Source organism: Micrasema longulum, unplaced genomic scaffold (assembly GCF_059751315.1).
Source record: "Micrasema longulum isolate JH-2025_06_02 unplaced genomic scaffold, ASM5975131v1 h1tg000335l, whole genome shotgun sequence".
In the NCBI taxonomy this organism is placed as follows: Eukaryota; Metazoa; Arthropoda; class Insecta; order Trichoptera; family Brachycentridae; genus Micrasema; species Micrasema longulum.
The window spans coordinates 507349-520787 of record NW_028277539.1 but is presented as its reverse complement, the minus strand read 5'-3'; the positions used below and the strand labels follow the sequence as shown (position 1 = coordinate 520787).

The following is a 13439-nucleotide window of genomic DNA, read 5'->3' as shown; positions in this document are numbered from 1 at the left end:
GTAACATTGTCTGCATTCATAGAAATGGTTTTCATTTTTTCGATTTTTTTATGCGGTTCCTCTTAAAATGGCGGCCACAGCTGATGCGACGTTGTCACATCGAATGCTTTTTACTTTTTACTTTACGTAAACGCTGAAACCCAAATCTACACTAAGGAAATGTGACGCATAAAATGATACTAAATCAATGAAAACAGTGCGAAATCGTAATTCAGGAGTTGAATAGAAATTAGTAGCAATGCCGAAAAGTATTTTTTGTGCATCATATGTACACTCGCCAAACTTATTACTTTTTTCTCAATGTTTTTTTTTCTTGTAAACTTTTTAAGAATTTCACTTTTCTGTAGCCTTCGTAGCTGCAAGACTTTTAGAAATATTATAGCTTTCATATTATATAAATAAAATAAATATAAAATTATTTTTAATGAAAACTTATGCTGGAAATAGGGCCTAGATTTTCAACCACCCGTGTGCCCTATAGCTATTCTTAATTTATGGCTGTGGTAATTTGGATTCTATTAGAAAATAATTGATCATAAAATTAAAACTCTTCTTAGTTATCTTTTGTGCAATGTAAGTAGGGGCTAGATTTTTAAACTTCCATGCGTTCCGTAGCTGCAAGACGCGTTTTAATCTTACTCTCATTTAATTATTAAAAATTAACCTGATTTGAAATGAGGAACTAGAATTTCAACCGCCCATGAGCTCTACGGCTGCTAGGCGTGTTGGGATCTTATTGTACAGCGTCCCAGAGATAATGTAAACTATGACTAGTTCAGCGCTCTTAAAGGAATTTTCACAAAAAAAGCGCTGCGTAAATTATCCTTAATAAATCAAATAAAAGAATACTGTATCATGTTAAACAATTTTCTTAAAAATATAGTTAAACACCGAAACGACAATTCAACATCGTAATGTCAGTTGCTTTTTTCGGAATTCGGTAATAAATTGATTTTCATCCGTACAATTTATTATACTTACACTTTTAAAGAACTGTAGATAATAAAATATTTCGTTTGGTTTTTCACATTTCTGAAACATAATCCATCTGTATTTAATACAGGTTGTTAAGTAATTTATTTCATAATAAAATCGTTGAAAATAATCGGCTATCCACATCCACCGTTTTTGATAGCCCTAGATTTTAGATTCTTGCCTTTTTTTTTCAATTTCGCCCTTTATTATCGTTGCCATTGTTGCCAATATTGTCATTTTTGTACAATTAATCAGTGTTGCCATTTGCTCTGCCGATTTTGCCATCGCCAATCTGTTTTGTGTTTTGTAAAGAGATGAAATAATCGACTAAATTTACTAATCGAATGATTGGTAATCGAATGAAGAAAATAATTGAATTAATCATTCGAATGAATCATTTATTTCCGGTATACCATAGACAATAGACCCAGAAATTTATTTAAAGACAAACTCCGTTTTTCGGGAGAAACATCCATGCTTTGGAAATGTTAGGTACTTTTTTTCCTTTATAAGAAAAAGAGCCTTCTATCAAAATGTGATAACATCGGCCAAAAACAAGTGACATAGACTTACAAATTAAAATTAAAAACAACACAAATATAAAGGAATAACAATATGAACACAAGCAAAAAACGATACCCACATTGTATGAAAACTTAGAGTTGGTTACATTCTAGAATATTTTCAAATGTTTTGAATTTTTATTTTACTTAAACTAATAATAATATATGAAAAACAGAAGTCACGTTCTATTACGGATTTTATTTCTAGAAAACCGGGACGTGAATATAAAAAAAAGTCGTGTGTTTATTGTATGTCACCCTAATAAAAAAGTAATTTAAAAAAACTTTTTTTTTTAAAAACAAATTAATACTGATTTTTTAACAAACAAATGGGAAAATTGAGACATAACAACAACAACAACAAACCATCACGCCGTTTCCCCGTAGGGGTAGGCAGAGAGGATAGAACGCCATAACACTCTATCTTGGCATACAGACCTCGTTTCCTCTACATTCATACATCTTCTTATGCACGCACGCCGATTATTCCTACTTTCGACATGTCCATCTTCAAGTATTTGATGGACTTGATCGTGCCATGTCTTTCTCGGTCTTCCTCGTTTTCTGCATCCATCAACATTTGCATCGTAGATCCTTTTAGTCGTTCTTTCGCTGTCCAAATGGAGACATGGTTAGAAAATTAAAAAATACCACCCGTAGAGCAACAAATTATAAACCTACATAGGAGGTGATTTTCACAAAAATGGCGCTATATAAATTATCCAAACATTAGGTACATCAGTTTGTTTTTTTTTACATGGGTATAATTATAGTCTGTGGTTATCATTACTTGATATTTATTACTTTTTATTTATTTATACAACCTAATATTTATCTGCCAAAGAAAGGATGAAAATTAAAATATTTTTGTTCCATATTTATTGTTTAGGTCCTTAGAGTATATACTTTAGGTCACGCATGTAAAACTACAATCAGCTGTTATTGTGTTGATATTTCAGATCGGATGGATTTGATATAAATTTTATAATTATTAAGTACACAAATAGGCTAGCAGCAGACCTATAAACAAACGTCACTTTATTTTATTGTTATTGTAAAATGATGCACTTTATATATTAATTATATTAATATACATTTTTATTTTATCTGTGCTGACATAACTACAAAAAACAAAAGCATTTTAACTGCACATCCGCCAGATCCCAGCGCCCATTACGTAATAACGAATTAGTTAAGCTAGGGTTTCCTAGGACAGCGGTGCCCGTATTTTAACGGCCGTAGTGAACGGTGATGCAGTGGACAGCCGTCGTAAAGGTGATTAGAGAGTGGTTTCCCAGGAAAACGGTGTTAAATGGTGTTGATAACACCGTTTTCCTAGAAAACCACACTCTAGTCACCTTTACGACGGCTGTCCACTGCATCACCGTTCACTACGGCCGTTAAAATACGGGCACCGCTGTCCTAGGAAACCCTAGCTTTAGCGATGAAAGTAGTCGATGAAAGTAGTCGGCGTAAAGCTCGCCAATTGGTCTATTTGAAGTCGAATGAATTTAACGCACGCCTATTGGTCTATTTGTAGTCGAGTGAATTCATTAGTTTGGAAATTACTAATTCATTCGATAGTCAGCGTGAGACTCGCCCATTGGTCTATTTGTCAAACAAACAAACAAACCATCACGCCGTTTCCCCGTAAGGGTAGGCAGAGAGGATAGAACGCCACAACACTCTATCTTTGCACACAGATCTCGCTTCCTCTACATTCATACATCTTCTCATGCACGCGCGCCGATTATTCCGACTTTTGACATGTCCATCTTTAAGTATTTGTTGGATTTGGTCATGCCATGTCTTTCTCGGTCTTCCTCTATTTCTGCATCCATCAACATTCGCATTGTAAATATTCTTAGCCGTTCTCTCGCTGTCCATTCGTTCTACATGTCCAAACCAGCGCAGAGCTCCTTTCTTGATTTTGTCGATAATGCTTGTCTCAGCCTTACATAATGTACGGATCTCAACATTTGTGCATTTATCGTACATAGTTTTACCACACATTCGCCTGAGAGATCGCATTTCGACAGTCGAGTGAATTCATTCTTCTTCTTCTTTTTCGTATTTTCATGGCCTTTTCACATCTCAACTTGGGTGTTCTGGCCAGTGTCGAGTTTTTTTTATTTTTTTTTTTACATATATACACATGTGTTAGTAATATAATATGTACAAGTTAGCATGTTAGTATTTAATATAATATATACATATAATAATAAAACGTATTTACAGCTTAACACCATTTTCAACTAGATATTCACATAGGATTTTAAATACACGTTAATTGGGTGGGGACAGGAGAGTTAGAATATGAATAGGGAATGGGATATTAATATCAGAGAGGTCGGATAGGAAATCAGGATAACAATCATTTATGGGGCATCCAAAAAAAATATGGTTTAAAACCTCCTCATCTAGCTGACATTCGCAAATGGCAGAGTCCCGGACATGGATTCTGAACAGGTGAGAACCATTGCAGCAGTGCCCAATGCGCATTCTGCATATGGAGGATGTCTCAAACTTGTTCAGAATCACTTTGGAAAACCAAGGCTTTTCTGTTACATTTGGTTTCAGTTGGAAAAGATGTTTACCCTTGGCTTGGGAGGAGGCTACCCAATATTCTGAGTGAATTCATTCGACTACATTACTGCATTCGGGCTTTCAGTCGACTACATTTACCCATCGAATGTAGTCGACTACTTTCATCGGTAGTTTTGACAGTTTTGTGAGTTTTGTGTTTGTTGGGCGGGTGAATTGTCACAGTCAATTTCTAATAAAAAGTACCACAAAACTCGTTGTTTAAGCAGACACTGTGACGGTTAGTTTTGCATAATAATAAACTCAACTTTATTTAAATAGTAGTACGTGAAAACACAATACTACATGTATTTATCTAAACAACAACACACCCGCAGTATGAATCATCTTTCAAATTTGTCAGTGAACTGTCACTGACTGTCAAATTCTGATGTTTTGTTAGTTTTCAGTAAATTCAACAATGGAGTGGTTATTTGGAAGGAAAATGTCTCCCGACGAGATGCTTAGGAAAAATCAAAGGGCATTAAACAAAGCAATGCGAGATTTAGATAGAGAAAAAATGAAAATGGAACAGCAAGAAAAAAAGGTCATTGCAGACATAAAGAAACTTGCCAAGGAAGGTCAAATGGTAAATTGTCTGCTTTTCTTTTGATTTTAGTGAAGTAGATGGGAGGATTGACGAAATGTGGGTAAAATTATCACTGAAATCAGTCAATAACATGTCATCATCGACCTATTAATACACATAGACGCCCCCTGGGCCCTCAAAAGTGATGACACTTAACTGATGCCTAAATCTTCAGTAACGCCCGATGCGTTATTAGCCGTTTTTTGACTGCCAGCCGGGTGTGATGTGAGTTTGACATTTAAAACCAAAACCAAAATGCCTCCTTGTAAAAACTGTTCGAATAAACATTACAAATAGGATGGTGTAACTTTTCATTGGGAAGTATTTGTTCATATGTGATTAACAAAGCTTAAAATTATTCTTATTCAAATATGTTTAAATGTGCCTTACTTTCAAGATTCAAAATAAAAATAAATAAGTATTATTTTCAATATTTTGAGTTTGTCCATCTTTTCTATTAATATATTTAATTATAAGTATTATTTACATCGTTTCGGCACAAAATATATATATATATATTTTTTACTGGATATGTAAACTTTTTTATTTTTACTGTGAAAAATTTAATAGCGTACTATGTATTTGGTATTGTTATTTTTTTTAAATGTTCTAGTGTTATTAATATTCATGTACCTATGCTATTTTATCTCCTTAAATGAATCAAATACCAAAACTGTACAATTTAATACCAGCCAAAAATCGTGAAGAAAAAAACCTAATTTCATTAAAAAAAATAGTCAAAAAATTATTAAACAGCAAGTGAAACTTAAGTGTATAAATATATTTTTTTCTTCAATTATTATTAAACTATGTACTTACTTATAAATCAAAAAAAAAAATGTAATGTAACCCGCAGACAAGCTTCGGCTTTGCGGGAACAAAAATACAATTATGTATGTTACTTATTTGTTAAAATGAATAAAACTATAATTTTTTTTTAAAAAGTAGTACAAATTTAACGATCAACAATTTAACTCATTCACCGCGGTGCTCACATATTTCTATTTATTTTATTTTATTTCATTTTATTTGGGATTTTTACAGCTATTACATAAACAAAATAATTAGAAAAATCTTAAAAATACTAAAGCCAATTAAAAAAATCCACTGTAAATATAATGACACATAATATATAAGAAAATAAGTTTAGTAATTGTATTTGTGTGACGTTTGTATTCATGTGTATGTGAATGTGTGTATGCGTGAATGAATGAGGGAGAGGATACATGTGCGTGTGGGAATGAAAGAGGGAGAGGGTGCGTTTGTATGGGTGCGTAAGTATGAAAATAATATATTTGCTTAAAACTTGTAAATTGTATTAAAAATGGTACAATAAAGAGCTTAGTAAAAAGTTAGAAACCTTTTTGTTAAAATTCAAATGACGAAATGATATAAATTGTTTTTTTTTATTTTTTTTAAGTATGTTAAATTTCAAAACCGTATTCTGAAGAAAAAAAAAGCATTTTATTTTTTAAATTTAACTGATACACATCGAATGAATAATGTGGGACGAGTCCTATACAATACAGTAGGTAATCACAAAATGCAGTAAATACGAAATAATGACAACAATAAAATAAGGATTGACAATACGCGAACGTTGATTCAAAACGAACACACAAATGCATATTATATGCACCTACATAATATATAAATAAGAATAACATATAAGTTTAATAGAAATGATTCGGATTATAAAAATCAGGTGTCACAAACAGTTGGCCCGCAGTACGGGGATACATAATTATATTAAAAGATCTTCTCACTATAAAACTTATATATGTTCAGGGATAGAGAGCAACGGAGAGGAGGATGCGGACAAAGACAATTTATTACCTATGGCAGTTTTGATAAATTTAATATTTTTGGTAAATATATCTATTTCGTTAAATTTCCTGTTATACGTATCCATAATACGGTTAATCGTAGCGTTTTTTGACGAATTTGTTCTGCATTTAGGTATGTGGAAAAGTTGTGTATAACGCGTTTGTCTCTGTGGTACCTTAAGATGAATGCGGTTAACCAATTCGGGGGAATCTATTTTATCAGATATTATGTTGGTGAGTAACACTATATCAGCTGTGGTTCGTCTATCAGCGAGAGTTTGGATATTATGAAAAACGCACGCTTGGCGATAATCTGGAAAATTGAGATGTAATCTACGGTTTAAGTTTTTTATAAACATTTTTTGAATTCTTTCAATTTTGCAGGAATGAATTTTATAATAAGGAGACCAGACAGGTGAAGAAAATTCTAGTAAACTACGAACATAAGAAAAATATAATTTTTTAAGAGTATCGGTATTTTGAAACGGTTTGCCTGTGCGTAGTATAAATCCTAGTGTTCTAAAAGATTTTTCAGTAATACCATCGATGTGACGATTAAAAGTTAATTTTTCATCTAAGAGGATACCTAAATCACGGACTGTTTCGACAGATTTAATATTTGTATTATTTAATTTGTAATTAAAATCGATGGCACGGGTCTTTCTTTTGAATGTTATTTTTAGGCATTTTTCAGGGTTAAGCGATAGTTTATTATTTAAACAATAAACCGACAGTCTAGTGAGGTCCTCCTGCATTTTATGACAGTCATTAGTATTTTCAATATTTAAGTATACCTTCATGTCGTCTGCATACATAATGTATTTAGAGTTATTAAAACAATCGCCTATATCATGAACATATACATTGAATAAAAGGGGTCCTAAATGGCTACCTTGTCTGGGTCTGTGAGTGCCTATGACAGCACTACTATGCAGTTCTCACAGCATATCTGAGTAATTTTTTTTATCAAAATGGTTAGTAACTTAAGTATTTACAAAGTATACAGTCTATATATTCACGGTCAATAACTAAATTAGTGTTTAAACTGTTAGATAAAATATGTAAAATAAGTGTTTAAAGTAATAAATAAAATGTGTAAATTTTGAACGTGGTATTAAAAGGGTAAGGGAAAGGGTTAAAATATTATTTATGTTTAAAGCATTAACTTTGTGGTCAAACATTTTAATGGTAAGTGGTTATATACTAATATTTACTAACATTAGTTAACAATTTAACCCCTCAATGCCAAAATTTTTCTAATTCTACTAAAAAAAAATTTTATGTATGTTTTTTTTTATGCAAATACTGGGAAAAATAATGAAAAAAAAAGTTTAATTTTTTTCAGTTTTAATTTCATATTTCTAATTACATCATTGATTTAAAAAATATGTCACACTTTTAAAAAAAAAAAAAAAATTTTTAGAAGCTTTTTGCCGACAGAAAATGATCTTCATTAGACAGTTGTCAAAATAAAAATTTTTGCACATTTAACGATTGTCATTTGCTACCAATATATTTGTCAAGACAGTGTCTGTTCACCTGTTTTTTTTTTTCAGGATGCCGTTAAAATAATGGCAAAAGATCTCGTCAGGACTCGTAGATACGTGAGGAAATTCATGCTGATGAAGGCAAATATACAAGCCGTCTCACTTAAGATACAAACCCTGAAATCTCAAAATACAATGGCCGTCGCAATGAAGGGTGTCACACAAGCTATGATGAATATGAATAAACAATTAAACCTACCTCAAATACAGAAAATTTTACAAGTATGTTTATTTATTTTTATTCAATTGAATACATACTCATTTTTTGTCAGTTTTTGGGCGATTAATGGAGAGAAGTATAAAATAGTCGGTATCATATTACAAGGAAAAGTTGAAGGATAACGCAGTGTAGAAAGACGACATATCTACTAGCTTAAAAACATACAAGAGCGGTTCTGCTGTAGCTCCAAATCGTAATTCGAACCGGCTGCGTGCAAAATAAAAATTGCCGTGATGATAGACCACCTTCTCCGTGGAGTGGCACCATGAGAAAAGGAATTATAATTATTGTTTGTTTGTTTTAGTTTATTTGTTCAGCTGTATTATTTTTATAATTTATTACGTGTAGTTATAAATACATATCCAAATACAACAAAATATGTTAGTAACTGCATATTTTATTAAATGCAAGTTTACCGTACAAAAATTTGACTAGCGTTTATTTTTTTATGTATTTTTTCAGGAATTTGAAAAACAATCAGAAATAATGGACATGAAAGAAGAAATGATGAATGATGCAATGGATGATGCAATGGAAGATGATGATGAAGAAGAAGAGACGTAAGCAATTTTTTTATAATATGATACATAATTATTATTCTTTAATTTTGGCTTAGTTTGATAGAACTGAACTCTCGATTGAACTCGCCAATCAGTAGAACTCAACGAAGACAACTTGTGACGCCACAGGCGGAGTAATTACAAAACTTTAAAAAATAATTGTGCTGAAAGTACTATACATAATTGTTTTTTTTTTAATTTTATGTTAGCTCGATAGTCTATTAACAAATAATAAAAAAACACAACTTCCTCATTGCTGCATAACTTATTGATTTGTTACATGACAAGTAAGCAAGATGACCAGCCGTACTCAGAGCTAGACCTACCACAAGCCCAGTTGTCACAATGAACCGGACACTTGCTCACAAGGCAGGGAAGAACAATATGCTCGTATTAATTTGCAAACGTATATATTCCCGTCCCTTTTAATTAAGTGACGAGGCGCTAGAAACCAATGGATCCGGCGCTGATACTCAATCACCATCACATTAATTGATACTACTGTATTTTTAGGCATAAAATTAGATCCCAAGCTTCAATGGGGTCCACATATAGCTGGTTTATCGAACAGACTTAGTTATGCAGCCTACGCTGTTAAAAAGATTCGACATCTTACTGATGTAGAAACAGCTGGGTCGGTCTATTTCACTTACTTCCACAGCGTTATGTGGGGAAATGCTGCAGATATTGATTCTGTATTTGTGCTGCGGAAGAGCGCTGTTCGAGCAATTCACAATATGAATCCTAGATAATCACTTACAGATAATTTGAAAGAAATCAATATATTGTCAGTCACATATCAATATATTTATATGTACTTAAAAATATTGATGATTTTAAGAGGAACAGATATTTCCATAGGTTCAATGCGAGAAATAAAGATGTGCTAGTTGTGCCCACTACTAGACTGCAAAAAAATATGATTCTTTTGCCTCAAAATGCATACAATTCTACAGGGTATCTATTGAAACTCAGGCTTTGCCAACAATTTTTCAAACAAAATTGTCAAGCACAGGCTGTTTGGAAAAAGCTACTATAGAGTCAAAGAATATTTGCAGGACAAGATAGCTTGGAATTTGATTCGTTTTTATTGATTGATTTTAATTGTATTGTAGATTTGAATTTATTCATTAGTTGAGTTTTTTTTACTAATTGTTGGATTGTATTATATCATCATCATTCCCTTTCCGCACCTTATGGTGCATAGGGCACTGCATTGGTACACCAATCTCAGCGTATCTTTATCATTTTTTGTTACATGAAGGTAAGATGATCAATCTTACGCTTCAGGTACCAGTCCAGGGGCTATGAAATATTCTAGTGTGAAAACAAAATTCATATTAGGTACTGGTGAATAGCAATGATTTCTTAGTGAGGCTCAGCCTCACTTGCTTCATATGCTCCTTCGCCCCTGGGCAGAGGCAATGATAACCGATCGTAATGCATTTCCGGTATGACCGGCCGAAATTGGGTAGTATCCATTAAACCATTATTTTAACGACCCATAACTCTATGAATGTTTATAAAACAGAAGCTGTACAAATGTTAGTCAGAATTCACCCATTAATAGGGCAATTCGCTTGCTGAATAAGGCTTCTGCGGATCAAATGGATCTATTTTTCTGTACATATCAGCAGTTTAGCAGCTATCTGATTTCTATTCATTAACTTCTAACTCATATATACAGTCTGCATTACGTGATGGGTTAAACAGCACGTAAAGTAATGCAGACTACAATGAGGAAGTTCAGTGTCTGTTTTATTTGTTAATAGACTATTAAGCTAAGCCAAAATTATAATTTATTTTTTTTACATATCGTATTATCAGCGCCATGATTTTTTAAAGTTTTGTATTTCTGAAATAACTCCGCGTGTGACGTCAGAGGTTGTTCACTGTTAGTTCTTCCCATTGGTTCGTTTACGGAAAGCCAACCGGATATCCTTCACAGCTGTCACATCACTGGTTGGTTCATATGAACCAGCGACGTCAATCAAAGTAGTGCGTTTTTATTAAATTTTTTATTTATTTTTTGTACGTTTTCCAGAAACTTTGCAGTACAATTTAATGCTCTAATTTTTACCGCGCTCAATAAAACATTTTTTGTATCCAATTGGAGATTTACATGGAAATTGACAATGGTCAAATAAATAAAAACGGGACCTTATCGTACGATTTCATCCCAACTCAACACAAGACTTTGATAATCAAATTATTTATGAATAAATCAATTTATTGCCTCAGGCAAAACCAACACAAGTGCATTTTTTTAAATATAGTTTTTTATTGTTTTAGTGATGCCGTTGTCTCTCAGATATTAGATGAGTTAGGATTACAACTCAACGACCAGCTATCAGGGTTACCTCAGGCCACAGGATCATTATCGGTTGCAGGTGAGTTTTATTGATATTTATAATATTTTATTTCACTTATTTTAATGCTAAATCAATTACATAAAATAAAAATTAAACAAAATGAAGTAAAAAAAACATATTGGACAAAAATTATAAGGAATTAAACAAAATTCAAATTACGTACTCATACATACATACGCAGTTAAAATAACATAAACAATTCTGAATGAGTTTTTATATTATTAGTTACAAATTAAAAATATTTGCTATGCTTTCTTATTGGACCATACAGTATTTAAGTAATAATAATATTGTTCTGCTTTTGTTATAAATTATCTAATGCTGAATAATCTTAATAAATATAAAATATTCAGTATTGTTATTGATTGATTTCTTGTTTTTGGCTAAAATTCTACAAAAATAGTTGAATTGAGAAAAAAAAATCCTTCAAAGATACCAAAAAGTAATAAAATTAATTAATTTATAGTTAAAAAATAATTCAAAACAAAATAATAGTGTCAGGTGCTAAGCAATTAAAATTTTCCTGCAGAGATTATAATAATATAGATTTTTTCCTGTCAGTTTTTTTTCAGTGTTGCCAGTAAGAAAGAACATTCTGGAATAAAAATTAAGTGCCTACTGCCAAAATGTTTTTTTTTCTAATCATAAATTTTTTTATAGGCACTAAAGTTCCAGCGCAGCCAGCCGCTGCCGTGGCAGGTGGAGGGGGAGGAGTCAGTGATGCTGACGCGGATCTCCAAGCGCGACTGGACAATTTAAGAAGGGAATAATTAAAAATACAACCAAAGGCTGTGTTATATCTCTTATATCTACGTTTGAACTTTCATTGGAATCCCCGGCACCGTTAAAAAAACTTACAAAATGTCTTTTGCCCTGATTTTACAACACGATGCCAGTCCATCCAAGCAAAAATATGTATGTTAAAATGAGGAAGTTAAATGCTCTCCAAAAATATTTTTCAAATTTTATTCACGGACATGATTACATTACGAGCGTTTAATTTTACATTGAGTTTTAGGAGTCCTAAAACTCAATGTATTATTTTTGAGGGCTGATATGCCAGTTCATGATTTGCCAGAATATGTACACATGAACCCATGATTAAACGCGAACGCTGAGGTTTCGAAAATGCTCACTTTCGTCCACTTGACTTTTAAAGGCTTGCAATCAAATAAAATAATATATGTAACGCAAAAGCAAACACAATATCTTGAAGAGCAGAAAATTTTCTTTCAAATGACGTGTAACCTTTACCATTTTGTTTTACTTTTGGTGCTCATTTTTAAATTTGGAAAAAAAGGACATAACGTATGTTAACATTTTATATTTTTGGCCCTATGGGGCCAAAATTAATTTTAAAAATGGTGCCCTAGATGTTGTTCAAATTCATAATGCTAATCTGCAGTTTAGCAACTCATATTGTAAGATATTTTGTATATAAATATATCCAGTCTGATTAATTTGCAGAGTAACTCCGCGCCTTATACAATATTATAACATTGCATAATGTTACTTTCAGTATTTTATAGATTTCTTTTTATAATATATTTATATTTTACAATATAGAGTTTTATTATGTATAATTACAATAAAATTTCCACCGTTAATATATATATGCGCTTAATTTATTTTCTCCCTAATAAACTATGTGAAAATCTTTTATAGTTACAATTCAGTCTGAACCAGAGATTTTATCTGCGCCTTAGATCTAAAAGGATCAATGTCAGATTTTATAGTTTTCTTGCCAAAATTTTGTAGAGGGTCACGACGTCAAATAAATATATATAATTAACTCTTTTAACATATGTGGCAATGTTTTTTATTAATATTAGTTTAAGATCCAAGCCACGAATATACAGTCAAACTTGGTTATTACGAGGAAGATGGGACCGAGTGAATTTGCTCATTATAAGCATTACTCGTTACACCAGAGACAGGTTTTTTTAAATCCAATCGCCATTGCATATTGTCACTAAGCAAACAAATAAATATACATATAGTTCATACAGATAATTTAAAAAATAAAACTATTAAGGAAAATTATAATAAATGCTTACAAACATACTACTTTCACTGTGGATAAGAAGATTTTTGAAGAATAATTGCCACTTTTTCACGAATCGAGAGACACTTCCTCTTCCTAAGTAGACATTTTATAATTCAAGGGTTAGTTTTTAACTGATCTGACATCACCCACTGGTATC

The 13439-nt window shown here is 32.0% G+C and overlaps 1 protein-coding gene across 2 annotated transcripts; it reads left to right on the top strand.

The window, feature by feature from the left end:
• The first annotated feature begins 4207 nt into the window (after window positions 1-4207).
• On the top strand, window positions 4208-12412 carry LOC148282360 (charged multivesicular body protein 2a-like). 2 transcript variants are annotated; one of them, XM_088225216.1, is made up of 6 exons: window positions 4208-4362; window positions 4525-4710; window positions 8093-8305; window positions 8766-8863; window positions 11156-11253; window positions 11896-12412. In XM_088225216.1, the coding sequence occupies exons 2-6, from the start codon at window positions 4543-4545 to the stop codon at window positions 12003-12005; spliced, it is 687 nt and encodes a 228-aa protein (XP_088081342.1). In that variant the 5' UTR covers window positions 4208-4362; window positions 4525-4542; the 3' UTR covers window positions 12006-12412. The 2 variants fall into 2 exon arrangements, with proteins under 2 accessions (XP_088081342.1, XP_088081343.1); XM_088225217.1 differs by having other exon boundaries at window positions 4226-4362; window positions 4532-4710.
• Window positions 12413-13439: the final 1027 nt, after the last annotated feature.

Coding starts and splice junctions, on each gene's coding strand:
- LOC148282360 (XM_088225216.1), top strand. CDS start 4,543: ATGGAGTGGTTATTTGGAAGGAAAATGTCTCCCGACGAGATGCTTAGG. Junction 8,306..8,765: donor AAATACAGAAAATTTTACAA/GTATGTTTATTT, acceptor GTATTTTTTCAG/GAATTTGAAAAACAATCAGA. Junction 8,864..11,155: donor GATGATGAAGAAGAAGAGAC/GTAAGCAATTTT, acceptor TTATTGTTTTAG/TGATGCCGTTGTCTCTCAGA.